At 37.6% G+C, this 17230-nt stretch overlaps 2 protein-coding genes and 1 pseudogene across 2 annotated transcripts; 2 read left to right on the top strand and 1 right to left on the bottom strand.

Annotated features, from left to right (window-relative positions):
- The first annotated feature begins 1278 nt into the window (after nucleotides 1-1278).
- On the top strand, nucleotides 1279-5069 carry LOC101293901 (probable serine incorporator-like). The gene is made up of 7 exons (XM_004303170.1): nucleotides 1279-1397; nucleotides 1701-1938; nucleotides 2031-2273; nucleotides 2702-2813; nucleotides 2904-3078; nucleotides 3838-4072; nucleotides 4287-5069. Exons 2-7 carry the CDS (start codon nucleotides 1755-1757, stop codon nucleotides 4574-4576), a joined length of 1239 nt encoding a protein of 412 aa, XP_004303218.1. The 5' UTR covers nucleotides 1279-1397; nucleotides 1701-1754; the 3' UTR covers nucleotides 4577-5069.
- A 740-nt stretch (nucleotides 5070-5809) lies between these two features.
- On the top strand, nucleotides 5810-7666 carry LOC101304992 (annotated as a pseudogene).
- A 3260-nt stretch (nucleotides 7667-10926) lies between these two features.
- LOC101293607 (putative DNA repair protein RAD23-1-like) lies at nucleotides 10927-16121 on the bottom strand. The gene is made up of 12 exons (XM_004303169.1): nucleotides 15922-16121; nucleotides 15671-15832; nucleotides 13675-13713; nucleotides 13492-13568; nucleotides 13366-13404; nucleotides 12809-12986; nucleotides 12604-12738; nucleotides 12462-12527; nucleotides 12116-12163; nucleotides 11914-12023; nucleotides 11400-11478; nucleotides 10927-11314 (listed from the first exon to the last, which is right to left on the bottom strand). The coding sequence occupies exons 1-12, from the start codon at nucleotides 15985-15987 to the stop codon at nucleotides 11198-11200; spliced, it is 1116 nt and encodes a 371-aa protein (XP_004303217.1). The 5' UTR covers nucleotides 15988-16121; the 3' UTR covers nucleotides 10927-11197.
- Nucleotides 16122-17230: the final 1109 nt, after the last annotated feature.

The raw sequence follows: 17230 nt of genomic DNA, 5'->3' as shown, positions 1-17230 counted from the left end.
GAGAGAGAGAGAGAGTGAGTGTGGGTGGGTGTTGGGCTTCTCCACACCTACCCGGTCCAACTTAAACACCCACCAAAAATAAAACCCACTAAATTTTTACCCCCTTTTTACCAACTCAAAATTTACCCTTTTATTTGATAACTTTTTCATGCTAACTCCGATTTTAATGCATAGCATGTCTACGTACTCGTATTAACGTCCTCTACAACTTTCATGAAGTAAGTTTTCCCAAATTCCAAACGGAAGAAAAAGTCAACTTTTGGAGTCTTAAATAGCAAACAGTTACTTAAAACGGTAAAATGTCAAAGTAACCTAAAAGTAAATAACTGCAAATTGACTTAAGAACTGAGATGTGACAGCAGAGGTGGAGGTTGGGAGAGAGGAGAGTCAGGATTTTGCGTCGGGTTCATGGGGAATCTTAGATTGAGAAGGAGGCGAGGGTTAATTTGTTCGGCAGAAGAGGGCGGCGGTGTCAGGTTTACGAAAAGCTAGCGACAGAGAGAAGAAGGAAATTATGTGAGAGGAGAGAGAAGGGTAAAAAAAGGGAAAGAAAAAAAGAAATGAGAAAAAAAATGAAAAAAGCTCAAATTAAATTTATACCCTCCGTTAGGGTTTAGAATCTGATAAGTGGGCCCTTCTGGTCTGCTCCACGTCAACGTATGATGTCATATTAAGAGCTGATTTGAAATTTTATCCTGTTTTGATGGATTTTAAGAATACAAGGGTACACGTGATTGAAAAAAAAGAACAAGTACACAAGTGAAATATGACCTAAAGTTCATGGTAGCATATTGAATTTAATCCACATATTTAATTAATGTAAGGTTAGTTTGGTAAATTAAACTATGACACATGTCATGCAGATAAAAGATTGTCTTTAATTGTTAAAAACTGTCATAATTTGTTTAACAACACAAAAGTGGATTTGTTTGTGTTTCAAATCTTTTTTGAAGATGTATATGTGATTTGCTTTTTGGATTATGAATACAAGTTATTTATGTTACCGAACAGTCATCCAGATCTGCTACAATCTTGTACTCATCTTGTTCTGTTATTTCACTTCGCTGGAATTTTAGCAGCCCACTACACTGGCTAGAAATTTAGCTGCAGACTGCACTCGATGGGCGAGTGTTTTTGGAGATGCCGTTACAATAGTAATTGTCGACATTTTGTGGTTTACCATGTTATCCTTGGAGTATTTGCTATTTGCTAAAATGCCTCAGAACCCGACCCGAATAACTTGCTACTTGTTTCGACTCTCAAAGACAGTCAAATAAGACGGTGGACAAATCCGAATCCGACCCAGAAAAAGCAAAAGTCTTCGTAGCTTCTTTATCCCTCTCAACAATCATCGCTCTCTACCTCTTCATTCTTCGCTCTCCTCCAATTTCCACAAGGTAAATTCACCCGCACCTCAATTTCGATTCTCTTACAATTTCACGATCAAATTCTCAAAATCCCGTTTAATCTGTGTTCGATCATTCAATTCTCGGCTGCTATTGAAGGTTAGGGTTTTGTATCTTTTAAACCAATTTCTTGCTATTACGGATATATTCATTCAATCTGGTCAATCTTTGAAGTTGAGATACAATCGCAATTATATTTTTCGTTTCTTTTGATTGATGACGATGAGGTTTCTAATTTTAATTCAATTTTTTTTGTTGAGCCTAATTGTCATAAAAAGTTTGATTGGGGATCAGTTTGTTGAATTAGGGATTGAATCGGTGGGTGAAGTGTGAAGGAAGAAGAAGAAGATGTGGGCAGCTTCGTGCCTCGCGTCATGTTGTGCCGGCTGTGCTTGCAATTTGTGCCAGTCGGCCGTCTCTAGTATTAGCCGCCGCTCCGCAAGGATTGCATACTGTTTCCTCTTTGCCTTTTCTCTCATTGCCTCATGGATTCTCCGTGACGTCGCGCCGCCTCTGCTCGAAAAGATACCTTGTAATAAGCTACCTTTCAGATATTGTGTTTATTATGGAAATTATGTGTTTGGATGTGAATTTTGATGGAGTGTTGTTTGGTTGTTGATGCAGGGATTAATCATTTTCATCAGATACCGGATAGGGAGTGGTTTGAGACCGAGGCCGTGCTTCGTGTAAGCTTGGGGAATTTTCTGTTCTTCACCATCCTGTCTGTTGTGATGATTGGTGTCAAGAGTCAGAAGGATCCCCGTGACAGTATCCACCATGGTGGATGGATGATGAAAGTCATTTGCTGGTTCCTCTTGGTGCTCTTCTCCTTGTTTTTCGTGCCAAATGGGGTTATTAGTTTCTATGGTAAGCACTATTTATACCCTTACTTTTATCTTCTTTTTCAAAGATGTAAAAAGCAGGTCCGATTATGCCTATCCTAATCCTAAATAGAATGTAACGACGTAGGGATCCATATGTAAACATAGTACTATTTCGCTACTCTCGAATGACCCCTTCTCATTAGAATGTATATAACCCTATTTTGCACTGCGGTTTGTACAATTTCTAGGCCGTCAGGAGATAATTGCTAAGCCTCAGTTCAATGCTATACTAGATGAGCTATTAAATGTTGAACAGACAACAAGCTCCTTGAAATGCATATAATTGTAGATAGATGAAAATGACTACAATTAGGTTTACGTAAAATTTGTCATTTGAAAATTGTGCAATTGAATTATTTGGCCAATATTGATAAGTTGTGCTACCTCAACAATTATATGTCATTTATGCAGAGACAATTGCAAAGTTTGGCTCAGGATTCTTTCTTCTCGTACAAGTTGTGCTTCTGTTGGATTTTGTTCATGGATGGAACGACAAATGGGTTTCATATGATGAGCAGTTCTGGTTAGTTTATTCTTTTCATAGTTATCGTGTGTATATTCAGATTTGTACTTCCATTTACTGAGTTTAGTTCTATCTTCATTGTTTACACAGGTATGTTGCTCTTTTTGTTGTTTCTCTGGTTTGTTATCTGGCAACATTCGTCTTCTCTGGACTTCTTTTCCATTTGTTCACACCATCTGGACATGACTGCGGGCTCAATACCTTCTTCATCGTCATGACTCTGATATTTGTTTTTGTTTTTCTTATAGTGGCACTGCATCCTACTGTAAGTTTCTTAATCATGTTTTATTGCTTCTATTACTGTCTCTATAACCTTTTATGTTTTGTAAGTTGTGCTTCTATTACTGCATCCTACTACATCATATTCACTAATGTAGATTCCTAACTTCTAGTGCACTTTAATTAAGAGAAGCCCTTTTAGGTTTTATAAGGATATCATCGTTAGTAGCCACACAGAAACAACAAATTTCATTCCCTAGAATGATAAGAAAGAAAACCAACATAGAGGGATTGATCAATAGATGAGAAAGAAAGCTAACATAGAGGGATTGATCAATAGACTTTGTTCTTGTTTATTAGAATATTCACATTTTAAGTTTAATATGACTACGTCACTGTCCTTTTTGAAGACAGTGGTTTATAATTTAAACCCTGATGATATAACTATGTCACTGTTCTTTTTGTAAGACAGTGGTTTATGCTCTTGAGATGACATAAAACTAACTGCTGGCCCAAAAAGAAAAACCAGATACAATACCAATGCTCCAGTTTTACATTTGGTTGGTATATTCATTTATTGTATCTCCTAATATGAGTCCCATCATAAATCCAACACAGTACTTGCATGTTGCTTTGCTTTCTGGTTGCATAGAAATTTATTTTTTGGGTAAACCGGTCAACCAGATTTTCATATTATACATACCTGGATATTGTATGTAATTCTGTTTTTATGTAGAAATGTACAAATTCATTGTTAATGTAATGACCTTTTGGATTCCTTGGTCTCTATTTTGATGTTACACAGGTAGGTGGCAGCATTTTACCTGCGTCAGTTATATCTGTGTACTGTACTTATCTCTGCTATAGTGCACTTGCTAGCGAGCCGAGGGACTATGAGTGCAATAGTCTCCACAAGCATTCTAAAGCTGTTTCCACTGGGACTCTTACCTTAGGTTTGCTTACCACTGTTCTTTCTGTGGTTTATTCTGCTGTGCGTGCTGGATCTTCCACAACTCTTTTGTCCCCGCCTAGTTCGCCTCGTGCAGGTAATTCGTGACAGTATCTTTAAATGTTTTGGCTTTTATGAAGTTACTCTATTTTTCCGTGAAAATTGTACATCAAAAATGACTTGCAATGAGGTTTTAATTTTTTGAACAACTGTCCTTGATGATTGGTTTTTAATTTGAAAGGCTTATCAAGTTTGTATCTGCAAACAATTAATTTAATTTTTTTAAAACCAATTGCATGGTGTAGGTGCTGGGAAACCACTGCTCCCATTGGATAAGCCGGAAGAACGTGAAGAAAATGAGAAAGCCAAGTCAGTGTCGTATTCATATGCCTTCTTCCACATCATCTTCTCACTTGCAAGTATGTACTCGGCTATGCTTCTGACAGGGTGGTCAACCTCAGTTGGGGAGAGTGGGAAGTTGATTGATGTGGGTTGGCCGTCCGTTTGGGTGAGGGTCATGACTAGTTGGGCAACTGCAGGTCTCTACATCTGGTCCCTTTTGGCTCCAATTCTGTTCCCTGAGAGGGAATTCTAAAATCCTGCTAGAGATACGATACGAAGAAAACTCAATCTTCAAGTATGTTTAATTTGTGTAATGTGTATGCCTTTACTTTCCTAATACTTTCCTAAAAAAAGCACTGTTTGCTCTGTAAATAAAATTTGTATCGACTTCTGGAACAACCAAATTTCTTTAATATTTGCGGGTTTGATATATGCTGCATGAAGATTGCTTTCCTGGGAAATAAAGTTGAACCTGATGTTGGATGGAGTCTCAGTTTGTTATTTGTTTTCTATTTGGCCGTAGGGGATTTTCTTGAATTGGGCAAGCAATTCTCTCCCTAGGGTTTGAAACTCATCCTAAACAGAACAGAGTACAGACCAGGAAAGAAAGTGATTTAGCATTTATTTAAAGGTTGGTGTTATTAATACATCATATTTATGATCGACTCTAGTTGAGAGTCAATTATGTAACAAATTCAAGCAACATGTTTGTAAATAAAATTAAAATGGTGTGGTGATAATAAAAATGATGTGTTAATAAAATCACCCTAAATTGGGCTATTCTTGTTCCACTTTATTGATTTAGGAGTTGTACTTTGTTGGCGTTGGTAGGAGAAAAGCTGATTCCGTGCAGAGACCAAACCAAAATTGAAACTGAAACCATTCTGAAAAAAAAAAAAAAAATAAAACAATTGAAATAGAAACAGGAGAACAGGAGAACCATGGGAAGTGAAGATCATAGAATAGAAACACTGATAAAAAGTAAAGGATAATCAGTAAGTAGGCTTCTTGAGAAAGAAATTGTGCACGGATCTAGCAATCTTCATGTTATATTTGTTTTGAGAAGAATTTCATATCAATTTGGTTGCTTAGAAGTAAGGAATAACATGGGATGGAGCAATCTTCATTTGAATCATTTGTATTTGGTTGCTAACAAGTAAGGAGCAAAGTGAGGAGAATAAAGGCAATGGACAAAGAATTACGTTCTCCCCAAGCATTCAAAAATTCCTCGCTTGTTAATGGTTTACTGCTTGTGTACCAAATACTGGTGCTTAAATTTTCCACCAAGATGTCTTCAATCCTCATTATATAAAGCTGGTTTGTAGGGAGGAAATGACATTACCAGTACCACAACCACATCTTCTTGATTTCTCCATCGTGTCACTTGCCCTTTGTGTGTACACCAGAAATTCTTCCTACTTTGAGCTAGTTCATCTTCTCCCTTTCCAATTTCTTGTCGTCAGTCGATCCATTTCCAAACACCAAAATGTCTGAAGCACTTGTATCCTTCCTTGTACAACAGTTGGGTTCCATCCTTTTCCAACAAGTTGAACAGAACGTGAGACTTGTTGTGAATGTCAAAAAAGAAGTGCTAAACCTCACCCTCAACCTTGAAACTATTCAAGCTGTGCTTGGGGATGCAGAGAGGAGGCAAATGAAGGAGGCCAACGTGAGACGCTGGCTCAACAATCTCAAAGAAGTGTCGTTTGATATAGACGATGTGGTGGACGAGTGGAGATATGAAATCCTGAAACAGCAAATCAAGAAACAAGGTGAAAATGCTATTATACCTAAGAAGACGGTATCTGTCTCTATTCCCATGCATTGTCTTTGCAATAGCCAAGTCAATCAGATAATTTTTAGTCGTGACATTGCTGTGAGGATAAAAGAGCTGAATTAGAAGTTAACTTTGATTCACGAACAACGAAAATTTTACAAGTTTCATCACAATGAAACAGAAATTGAGCAACCTGCACGATTGAAAAGTTTTTCTATTGTCGATAAATCTGGGACATTTGGTAGAGACCATGAAAAGAATACACTAGTAAGCCAGTTGGTTAGTGAGAATAGTGAAGAAATGAAGAAGCCTCTAGTCATATCTATTGTTCGTTTAGGGGGATAGGAAAAACAACTCTTGCCCAACTAGCCTATAATGATAACAAGGTAAAGGGTTGTTTTCATACAAGAATATGGGTTTGTGTCTCATAACCCTTTGTACAAATTGCCGTTGCAAAAGCCATCCCTGAGGGTCTTAATGTAGTTGTCCCAAACTCAAATGAGTTAGAAACATATGTTCAACGTATATCTAACTCTATTGAGGGCAGGAAGTTCCTTCTCGTCGTAGATGACGTTTGCGACTCAGATCATAGAAAGTGGGAGCCCTTCTTGACAACATTACTCTGTGGTGCCTCAGGGAGTAGGATTTTAGTTACAACGCGTATAACGCAAGTTGCTAGTGCAATGGGAACGACTAGCGATCACACTATCCATTTACAGGAGTTAAGTGAAGAAACTTGTCGGTCATTATTCTATCATATTGCATTTTTCAATGGTGAAAGAAAAGAGTCTGAAAAGTTTGAAGATATTGGTAATAAAATTGTAAAGAGGTGCAAAGGCTCTTGCTGCAAAGACTCTGGGTAGTCTAATGCGGTATAAGAATACAATAGAGCAATGGGTAGATGTTTTGAATAGTAAGATATGGGAATTACAAGAGTTTAAGCAACAGGTTTTCCAACCTTTACTACTAAGTTACTATGATTTAGAACTATTGTCTAGACGTTGTGTCTTGTATTATGCCACGTTTTCTAAGGATTATGAAATTAATAAAGACGAGTTGATTGAGTTGTGGATGTCACAACATTATCTTGAAGTCAAAGAAGGAAACAAAGAAAGAACAATAGTCGGTCAAAGGTGTTTTGAAAACTTAGTAATGACGTCTTTCTTTCAAAATTTTGAGAAAGATTTTAAGGGAAATTTTACTAGTTGTAAGATGCACGATATTGTGCAGGACTTTGTGCAATACTTGACCAAGGATGAATGCTTTAGTATGGTGGTTAAGGGTGGTAATGAGAGAATGGAGTTCCCCGGTGATGAGGTCTGTCATTTGTCTTTAATGTTTGCACCAAAGGGTCCTTTTCCGGTTTCTTTTCTCAACTGTAAGAGTCTTTGCACTCTCACAGCTTTTGAACCGAAACTTACTAGCATCGAGGCAGAGTTGATTTCGCAATTAAAAAGCCTTAGGAGTTTGAATTTGAGTGAGAACTCGATTATAGAAGTTCCAAAGGAGATTGGTGGATTGATATATGGACTTGTCGGAGAACTATCAACTGAAGGAATTGCCTGACAGTTTAGGTGATCTATACAATCTGCAAACCTTGCGACTTGTAGGCTGCAGTGAACTTGTCAAATTACTAGATGAAGAGGTGATGAAAAAGCTGACCAAGTTAAAGCATCTTTATGTGGATGGGTGCCGACGTCTAAAATCAAAAGGGATAAGGGGGCTAACCGGAATGCAGAAGCTGGATTAGTTTCATCTAAATGGTTATAAAGGTGCTGACAATGAAGGGACGTTGAAGTTGGAAGATTTATAAGACTTGCACCAACTTGAAGGGATTCTCTTCATTAGACACTAGGAGTCGGTGGAAGATGCGAGCGAGGTTGTAGTGGCATGTTTGGGTGAGAAATGTCTTTCTCAACTGGCACTAGATTTTGCATGTTCCACGTGTGATGGGGAGACAGACGAGAAGGGAGGGGGCCTAGATATGGAAATACTGAATGGGTTGCAACCACCGGTGAATTCGGTAACTGTGAGCTACTTTCTGGTCCATTGGGCAAACTGCCGTCGCTTGAGTTTCTCCAATTTTATGGGATGTACAAAGTGAAATAGGTGGGAGTTGAGTAGTTGTTGGGAGTTGATGATGATGGCTCCTCGTCTTTATTCCCCAAAATGAAAACCCTCTCGTTCATTCTGATGAATAGGTGGGAAGAGTGGGATGGGGATTTTCAGAATAATAATATTATAATAATGCCCTGCCTGTCTTGGTTAGAAATTGTTGATTGCCCAAAACTTGGTACAGCTAAAAAAGTTGCAGTGTCCTCGATATTTGTCTAATCGATTATCTTCTCTTTTTGCAGGTGCAAGTAATTTCCATTTCAAGCACCAAGAGTATTCGAACTCTCATGGCTTCATCATCTACGTATGAACAACACCTCTCAATCTTATTCTTATTCACTTCTTTAGGTGAATATCTTTTATTTTTCACTGTTAGCTACTTATGTAATGCGTATTTTCTCATTTACTTTTAATCCTACGTCATATGTTGTGGGATGTAAATCTGATATCAGAAACATGTGAGTCTCTCTTTCTCAGTTATGAAAGAGTGTTCCCCATTAATGACAACAAACGAAGCGATGTGATCGCCAGGAGGAGTGAAGATCATTTGCAATAGCATTTGTTGCCAGAGCTGCTAGAAATAGATCAACAACTCGATTGAAACTTCAACATGCTTCAATTAAGGAAGAAAGGTTGCATTGTAAGGCCATGCCACTCCAACTACAGAAACTGAGTGAGTCCATGACATCTTAGCATTCTATATCTGAAGAAGGATGGTCAGGGAACGATAATATAATCAAGAAAACTTTTTCTACCACCCATTGACTGATTCATGAGGCTCTTCCCTAAACTAGGTAATTAACTTTTGCATATGATACACTAAGAGGTTAGCAATCAAAATGAATCTCATTTACCTCTTTTGGCCTGTTAAACTAGGATTAGAGTTAAGTCAAGAAGCCGGTATCATTTCAACTATCTTGACTTCGTTTCTTGAAGCTAGGCCTGTGAGGGGATGAGCATGAGCATCTTATGAGGATGTTGGTATATTATTTTCTTGGTTGTACGTGCATATACAGGTTGGTGCCTCAATTTATTCTACTTTTGTCTTTAGTTATACATCTACCATCTACATCACTTTCTTTTTGTTCTCTCTTTATACGAGTATTATTTTGAATTCGGCAAAGTTCCGGAAGAGATTGCTTGTGGCTTGTTGCCTTGTTCCTCCTAGGACAATACTATTTTGGCATCATAACTTCTCTAGTATGACGCATTATGTCTATGTTTCGGAGATCCAATGTTTTATTTCACATACATTAGTAGCCATCCTAAATCCAGAACTGTGATAGTTATCTTAAAAATCTTTTCGGTTGCACATATATTGAAACTGTTATAAATCATGTTACAGTGTCACTGATGTCTTTGTTGTTTACATGGACAGAATTTCGCTGCATTGGTTACTTAACAGTGAACCAATGGATTACGAGTGCAATGGGATTCACAAACATTTCACAAGTTGTTCTTTCTTTTGGCTTACTTTGCTATCTATGCTCGATCTTCTATCCCCCCAAGTTCATTTGGTGATGGTAAGTCTTGATTTTAGGACTGAACTTTTGTCATGTATATATAATTGGAAATGAGAAATTTGCATGTCTATACAGTACCAACAAAAATGTGCTTAGGAACTGAGCTGTCCTGCAATAATGTGTTTTTGGTTTCTGAACAATTGTCCTTATTTTTTTCACTTCACTCCAGAAAATTTGCAAGCTAGTATGTTAACATGGATCGGCTATCCTATTTTTTACTGAGCAAGCCACATCATTATCTATCTCTCTTTATTTTCAGGGTGAAGATGCGGCAAGCACCCCTATATATGTCAGTTGCAGCAGACGAAAGATCGGGAGGGAGACTAAATAGGATAGCAAAGCTTGTAACATCTTCATGTTCCTTTGGAAAGATCTCTGTGATATGTGCTGCCGTGAGACAGGCGAGCCCTCTGTGTCATTTAGTGTTCTATTGACTCTTGAAACACCTATTTAGAAATGCAGCCATCACCAAAATAGACAGTTGCTGACTTATGTCATATCCTTCTGTACCTGCCTCTGTTCAGTGCGAAGACAAGCCACAAGCTTCGGTTCCTCCTATGTAGCATTATTTATGTACTGAATTAGGTGTTCTGTTAGATTCTGGTGGTTTGTATTTTGATTATGTAGTGATTTGGATGAAGAGCATCCTGAATTGGCTAGCTTGACGCCTTGACCCACTTGTCCATGCTGATATCTTCTGACTAACTTAATAAAGTTTAGAGGTATTTCATGAAAAAATGATAAGAACTACGCATAGAACTGTACCTATCGACCTTCGGAATGTAACTTATGCTGGAAAAGTTGAATGATACTAGAACAAACAAGAGGGAATATTACTTTATACCTTGATCCTATGGAGATTGGAAGCTCAGAGCTTCATTTGCTGGCTTCACTTGTGGTACCGGGTTCAATGAGCGAATCAAACAGCTTATGCAATTGTCTCTCGCACAAAGTGGAAACAAAGCCCTCTTAACTCTTAAGTCCGCTCAGATTGATTGTTATATTCATCCCAATGCTTAGTATTTCGCCAAGGGTTCCATTTGGTGGAGACATTGGTGTTGATTTGCAAGGTATCAGAGCACTAAGCTAAACAACACCAAGTCACCAAGATGAAACAAAAACTTGAACTGAATGTGTGAGGTTGGTTTGTAAAGTATCAGAGCACTAAGCTGCTAAACAAAACCAGATTAAACAAAAACTTGAACTGAGAACTTTTCCTTTAGCAACGAACTCTCCTAAAAACGTCACAAGAAATAAGCCTTGGCACAGTGCAAAGGTATCGCACACTTCAAATTAACTTCTATGAAAAGCAATCAATTAAATTCCATTAATATCTGGCCACACAAGTTACTCCAAACACTACCAGAGTGAAGATACTGCAAGTCTCAAGAATGGGGATCCATAATAAAAAAAACTATGAATCCAATGAGGTATCCGTTAACTGGTGAAGGACAGTCATTCAATCTTCAAAATCTCCAGCATTCTCCAGTAGATAGTTGGCTGCCAGTTCTTCATTGCGGTCACATGCCAAAAACGCTTCAATCACCAAAGCTCTATCAAATCCCATTGCCTCAAGCTACAGGGAAGATTACACAACTGATGAGCCAATATATAAATTACACGAATGATTCTATCAGAGATAGACTGCGAAGTATACATACTCGTTCAATAGCCTCCTGTTCTGCTGGAGTTACATTGATAGCATGTGGCATTTCTTGATCAGGCTGATCAAACATGTCACTGGAGGATAGAGTAATTTAGTGAGAATAAAATGTCAGGATTACAATAAAACATACACCAGTACATGCAGCTTCAACAAATACAAAAGAGAATGCTTCCTAGGCTTTGACTAGGAATAAGTGGGGTGGGAAGTGGGACAGTTTATCTTAGGCCACAGTTCACCAAGAAAAAAAATGCCACCGAAAGGAAAAAAGAAACTAGAATACAGCAAAACAATGGAAGATAAAAGGAAATTTACACATTAATTCTCAGAGAAGCTCATATTTTTTTCGATTACTCTGAGAGAAGCTCATATGACTCCTGCTTGGCCAGGAGTTAATAACATGTAACAGTTCTTTCTACTTTAACTTGTTATTCTGGTCTGCTAAGCTTTCGATGATTTACTAAGCATTTTTATTACTATGGTTTAAGAAATTCGCATGTATAAATGCTCACCCTTCAGAACCCTCAAGAGGTTCATTTATTAACTGGAGGAACTCGGCGTGGTGCTCCTGAATTAATCTTAAAAGCTGGGGGTTTTGCTTTCCAAGCTCCTGCAGCATGGGCTGCAACAAAAGCAGAAAGAAGACAATCAGAGCCATCTTAAAAAGAAACCATCACATTAGCTAATGTGTAAAGACACAATTTATATACATACCTGTAAAATTTGTGGGTTTGCTTGCACCATTGAACGCAACGTCTGGAACTGTAATGGAGATAATAAATAAATCAAAAACAACTTAATAAAGCAAACAAAGATTTATATCAGGCATGATCTGGTGATAATATTTGCTGAACTTCTTTTCATTGGCTTACCAAAAAAAAAAAATGAAAATAGCAAATGGCATCAAAATGTCAAAAAAAATTATACTATGCACAATTGCACATTGCGATGGTTCGTAATTCAGTAATTCCATACATTATATCTGTGAAAATTTGATATGATCCAATCATGTCAATTTAATGACTTATGCAACAACTATATATTATAACAAGATGCTTACCTGATGATTGTTTCTGAGGAAGTCTAGGGATCCAAGTGCACCAGCACCAGCACCGGACAATGCTTCCTGGAGTATACCAACTTAGATAAACATACAGCTGCATAAAAGTAAAAGAAAGTCCTTCCACAATCATAAGATTTACCTGTGGAAACATATTCAGGGGAGCTGAATTGGGCGCTCCAGACACAGGTGGAGCATTGGTGATGCCTGTTTCAGTTGCCTGACTTCCAGGGAAATGGGCCACAGGCACTGCAACTTCAGCTGTTTCTGGAATACTCTGAAGAACACTATGTCAGCAGCTGAATACATCACTATAACAGCTAATAGTTAATTAAATGCAGACATACAGAGTATAAGTAGTCCACTGCTCGCTCTGGGTTGTTGTAAGCCGCTCGAAGTGCACGTGTAACTGTTTCCCTGTCCCAATTTCCACCACCCATATCCATTATTTGTTGAATAGTCTCATCAAGATTAGTTCCAGCAACTAAGTTTGATGCAGCTTGACCATAGGTATCAGTATGCACACTGCAATTGAAACACAATAGACTTAACATCATTAGGTTCTATATTAAATAAGAAACATGCTAAGGCAAGAAGAATCCAACTTTGTTATTTATATTTTATAGGAACGGGAGAAAAAGAAAACAAAGCAGCTGCTCCACCCAAAGAGGTAAATTATATATAGGATATCGAGAAAACTACACTTAACTAAGGTCCCAACATGGACAGCACACATCCACCATATTATTGTATATCCACCATATTAGTGTCACATCCTAACTACAATATCTGACTCAACATGGAACACACGAAGACACAAACTAAACCTGATTCGAGGAATTTTCTCAAGGCTCAAATCACATGCATTAAATATCAGTATAGGGAACTGCAGAAAGAAACATACTCAGCAGTATCTGAAGCAGGTGTGGTACTCTCAGAGGGCCTAGAAAGCAGAAAGGGAAAAGTATGTTAGAGCGAATCTAAGTTAATCTAACAACTAGTTCAAAAGGCTTTTGTCATGTAAACTCACGGTGTTTGTATGGGAGCTTCAGCTCTGGTAGTGGAAGTTGTGATTGGTGCAGTTGTAGGTGGAATTGTAGAAGCAGGCTGTGACACAGAATTACAGGACAGCTTATACATGAATAAGAAAACCAAAAAAAAAAACTGAACAATTTGCCCAGCAAAACTTTGAAAGATAGTGCAAGTATTGTACCTGAGCAGATGAAGCCCCTGCTAAGCCTGAAGTTTTACTCTGTCAAAATAGCAAAACAAGAAATGGAACAGATTACAGCAGTAAGAATGAGTATGCGAAAACAAAAATGTAAACTATAAAAAAAGAATTCCCACAATTGCTGCCTATCTGGGTTATGTTTAATATATAGATATCAGCTTGGACCTTTGGTGCAAAAAGACATAAAGTAGATGTTGGTGGTTTTTTTTCTTATATAAAGTAGATGTTGGTTTCAGCAAAAATGCAAAATACAAGTAAACAATTGAACCAAAACCAATAACAGCATACAAAGAGATAGCAACAGATATCAGTTCCATCCAAAATTAAATCGAGTGAGAATATGAGAGAGAATGAATTTAAAACACCATAATAAGGGATACACAAAAATCTTAGAACAAAAGTGTAAATGTACCAAAAGAAAATAGGCATTGTTTGTTTCTCATTAAAGATATGAGTGAACTTTCCTTTGCAAAGCAAAGCAGTTCAAAAGATTAATGTATGCGGAAATTAGTATGAATACAAATCTGACCCAGTCTGATTTCTATCTAGTCATTTCGTAATACTAAGAAATATCTCATCTGATTCAATTTAGAAAAGTACTATTTTTATGTTCTGTATTGAAGCAAGCAGAAAATGGGTTCATGCCCTGCAATGTGTTTCCAAGGACTTCACCTTGAACCCCAAGTCACTATATTAAGATCCCAGGCATTTGTACGCATCCCATATATGCTTCTGGTAACAGCCTACTATAGCCAACAAGGGATTAGTAGGATGAATCATGGTTTGCTCCGTGTGGTTTGGGTCGAACACTCTTAGGGTACCTACCTAGCTATTGTTAGTTCCTGTCCCTGAAACAATTTAGGGTTTAGCAGGAGGATCCAGTATCGAGCTTGGTCTGCAAAGTGGTTTGGGGGATTCAGGGCATAAAAAAGGAAAGCTAACAGTAAAAGAAACCAATAACGCCTTCCTTTCCTCATGCAATCTGTGTAACCATTAAAAAATAGACCCTCATTTTTGTGTACCAGATTCCTAACCCCAGAGAAACCATGCACAATTTCCCATTTGATTAACTTGTCTCTCTTCCTTCCAGCACCCCTTTCCATGAAGACTATTATTCACACTGGAAAGGATCTGAAAGAATAGAGTAATTAATGGTAAGCGGATCAAGACCAACTGAACCACAGTAACCTTCTTCTCTAGATAAAAAGGCTTTCATCCAACCTTTAACCACCTTTCCACTTCATCCACCACCAGATCCCAAAAGCTCACTGTCCTAAGAGGCAGCCTCCCCACCATGTTTCGTTGGCCACCCCATATCTCGTTAACCCCTCCAATCTACTTTTCTGTGTAGGTACCTAAATGCAGCACTTCACAAATCGTCAAAGGATTCATGTACCTCCAGCCTCAAAATAAGAGCCATATAAGTTCTCTTTTAGGCACAGATACATAAGAGCTCTGTTAAACCTAGTTATGGTAAGCTTTACACTCCAGTACTCACCACAAAATAGTATTCACAACTGTCATCATATTATGATAAAAAAATCACTCTTGTATCCTCGGCATCATTATACTAGCCAAATTAATGAAACCGTAATATCTACATAGAGCAAAACTATCTTCCTAAAGTAGCAGTATAGCAGCAGGTTTGAAGTTGCCATATTTAATGATTCTTTTCATAGAAATAAAGATGCGGCAGTGGGTAGCTACTAAATTCTAAGAATAAGACTACAAAATAGTTCCATTATATACCTACCAATATCGAAGCATACAAAAGTGTTAGTCACAGAATCTCCATAACTAGTCTTCCCTAAACACTCCAGTTAGGCGGACAGCACATAACAAGACACTTATTAACCCATGTTAAAGCAATGCACCAACTAACCAACATTACCAGAAATCCAATCACAATTTATCACAACATCCAACAACCTAAATCGTTTCGCCAGCGCAATTCCAAGAGAGAGGAAGAGAAATGTACCTTGCTAAGCATGACAACAAGAAAACCATCCTCAGTGACCTTGTTGTCGACCAAGGTGGTTTCGTCTTTCAAGACCTTGCCATTGTGTATGAGTAACTGCTGCCCACACGGGTAGTTATCTTTCCCTTGTATGTCCTCAATGTTCTTCTTCACAGCCATTACCTTCATCCATTCAAAACCCCCAAAACGAATTTCAAAATTTGGAATTGGAAAATCAAAAAATGAGAAGAGGAAAAAGGAGAGGGGCTCACGGTGTCAGTGGGCTGAACCCTAATTTCGAAATGGCTGCCCTTGAGGGTCTTTACAGTGAGCTTCATTTCGGCGCGTGGGTGGCGATTGGCGTGGAGGAGGAGAAAACCCTAAGAATGGAATTGGCCGAAGCCTCTGAACCACCGAGAGACAGGAGAGAGTGCACAATGGAGCAGCACAACTTTACCTCACCTTTTTCCCCATTTTCCTTTTCGTTTTTCTAATTAATACTCCACCGCACGAGGGTCGCACGTGACTTGTAATGGATCCAATATTTGATGGCATGATTCCTCCTATGGTACCTAATGTATGACTACTTCGATAATTAGGTAACTAATATTTAAAGGAGGACACTTGTGAACTTTTCTGTTAAATATAAAAGTAAAATTGTTATTTATTATGTCATATATATAAATCAGGGTCCTTCTAACGAGAGATTCTGTTTTTTGTTCATTTTTAGGGATAGATCACTTGACGAACTTTTCGATCACAAAATCAAATCTTCATCGTTCAGTTCGTTGGGCTATATGAGTAGATCATTTCTACAAATTTTCAGAAAATTTGGTGATCGTTAAGTCATTCAAATGAGAGATTTATTTTTAATAATCTTGAACGGTGTAGGTTTGACATAAGTGTTAAATTTTTTGTTTTAATCTCAACCATTAAAGCCCATTAAAAAACAGATCTAATGATTTGGGCATATCCCTAAAAGTGACAAAAAATAAGGATCCCTCAATAGAAATGCTCTGTATATAAATACAGACATAAAAAATAGGCTAGTGTCATTAACACACCTTATTTTTTTGTTCACACACCTCCTTCATGATGTAAGTCAATCATAAAGCAACTTTAAAAGCCAATTATGTAAATACAATCAAATTTATAGTGATAGAAAAACACATAAGATGTGTGAATAGCAAAATAAGGTGTGTTAATACAATCAAATTTATGTAAATACAATCAAATTTATAGTGATAGAAAAACCAATAAGATGTGTGAATAGCAAAATAAGGTGTGTTAATAGCATCACCCAAAAAATATTTATTTTGGGGGTTAAATAACCATTGGCCGAAGAAAAACAATTGAAGCTCTCATTACATATTCTTCAAATTTGTAGCATCATTTACCAAAGAAAAACAAACCTAGGTAAATGCCAGTTTGAATAATTTTCCTAAGCTCAAGTTTGCCCTCTATGCATCTCGCTTTAATTATATGACTGACGTCATAATCTTATTAATTAAATCATGATATAAGAAGTTGAAACTCATTTTCATATAGGGAAAAGACTGAGCTCACAAGTGACAAGCTACT

Source organism: Fragaria vesca, linkage group LG6, assembly GCF_000184155.1.
Source record: "Fragaria vesca subsp. vesca linkage group LG6, FraVesHawaii_1.0, whole genome shotgun sequence".
Taxonomy (NCBI): domain Eukaryota; kingdom Viridiplantae; phylum Streptophyta; class Magnoliopsida; order Rosales; family Rosaceae; genus Fragaria; species Fragaria vesca.
Note: the sequence above shows the minus strand (reverse complement) of the source record. Positions and strands in the feature narration are given on the sequence as shown.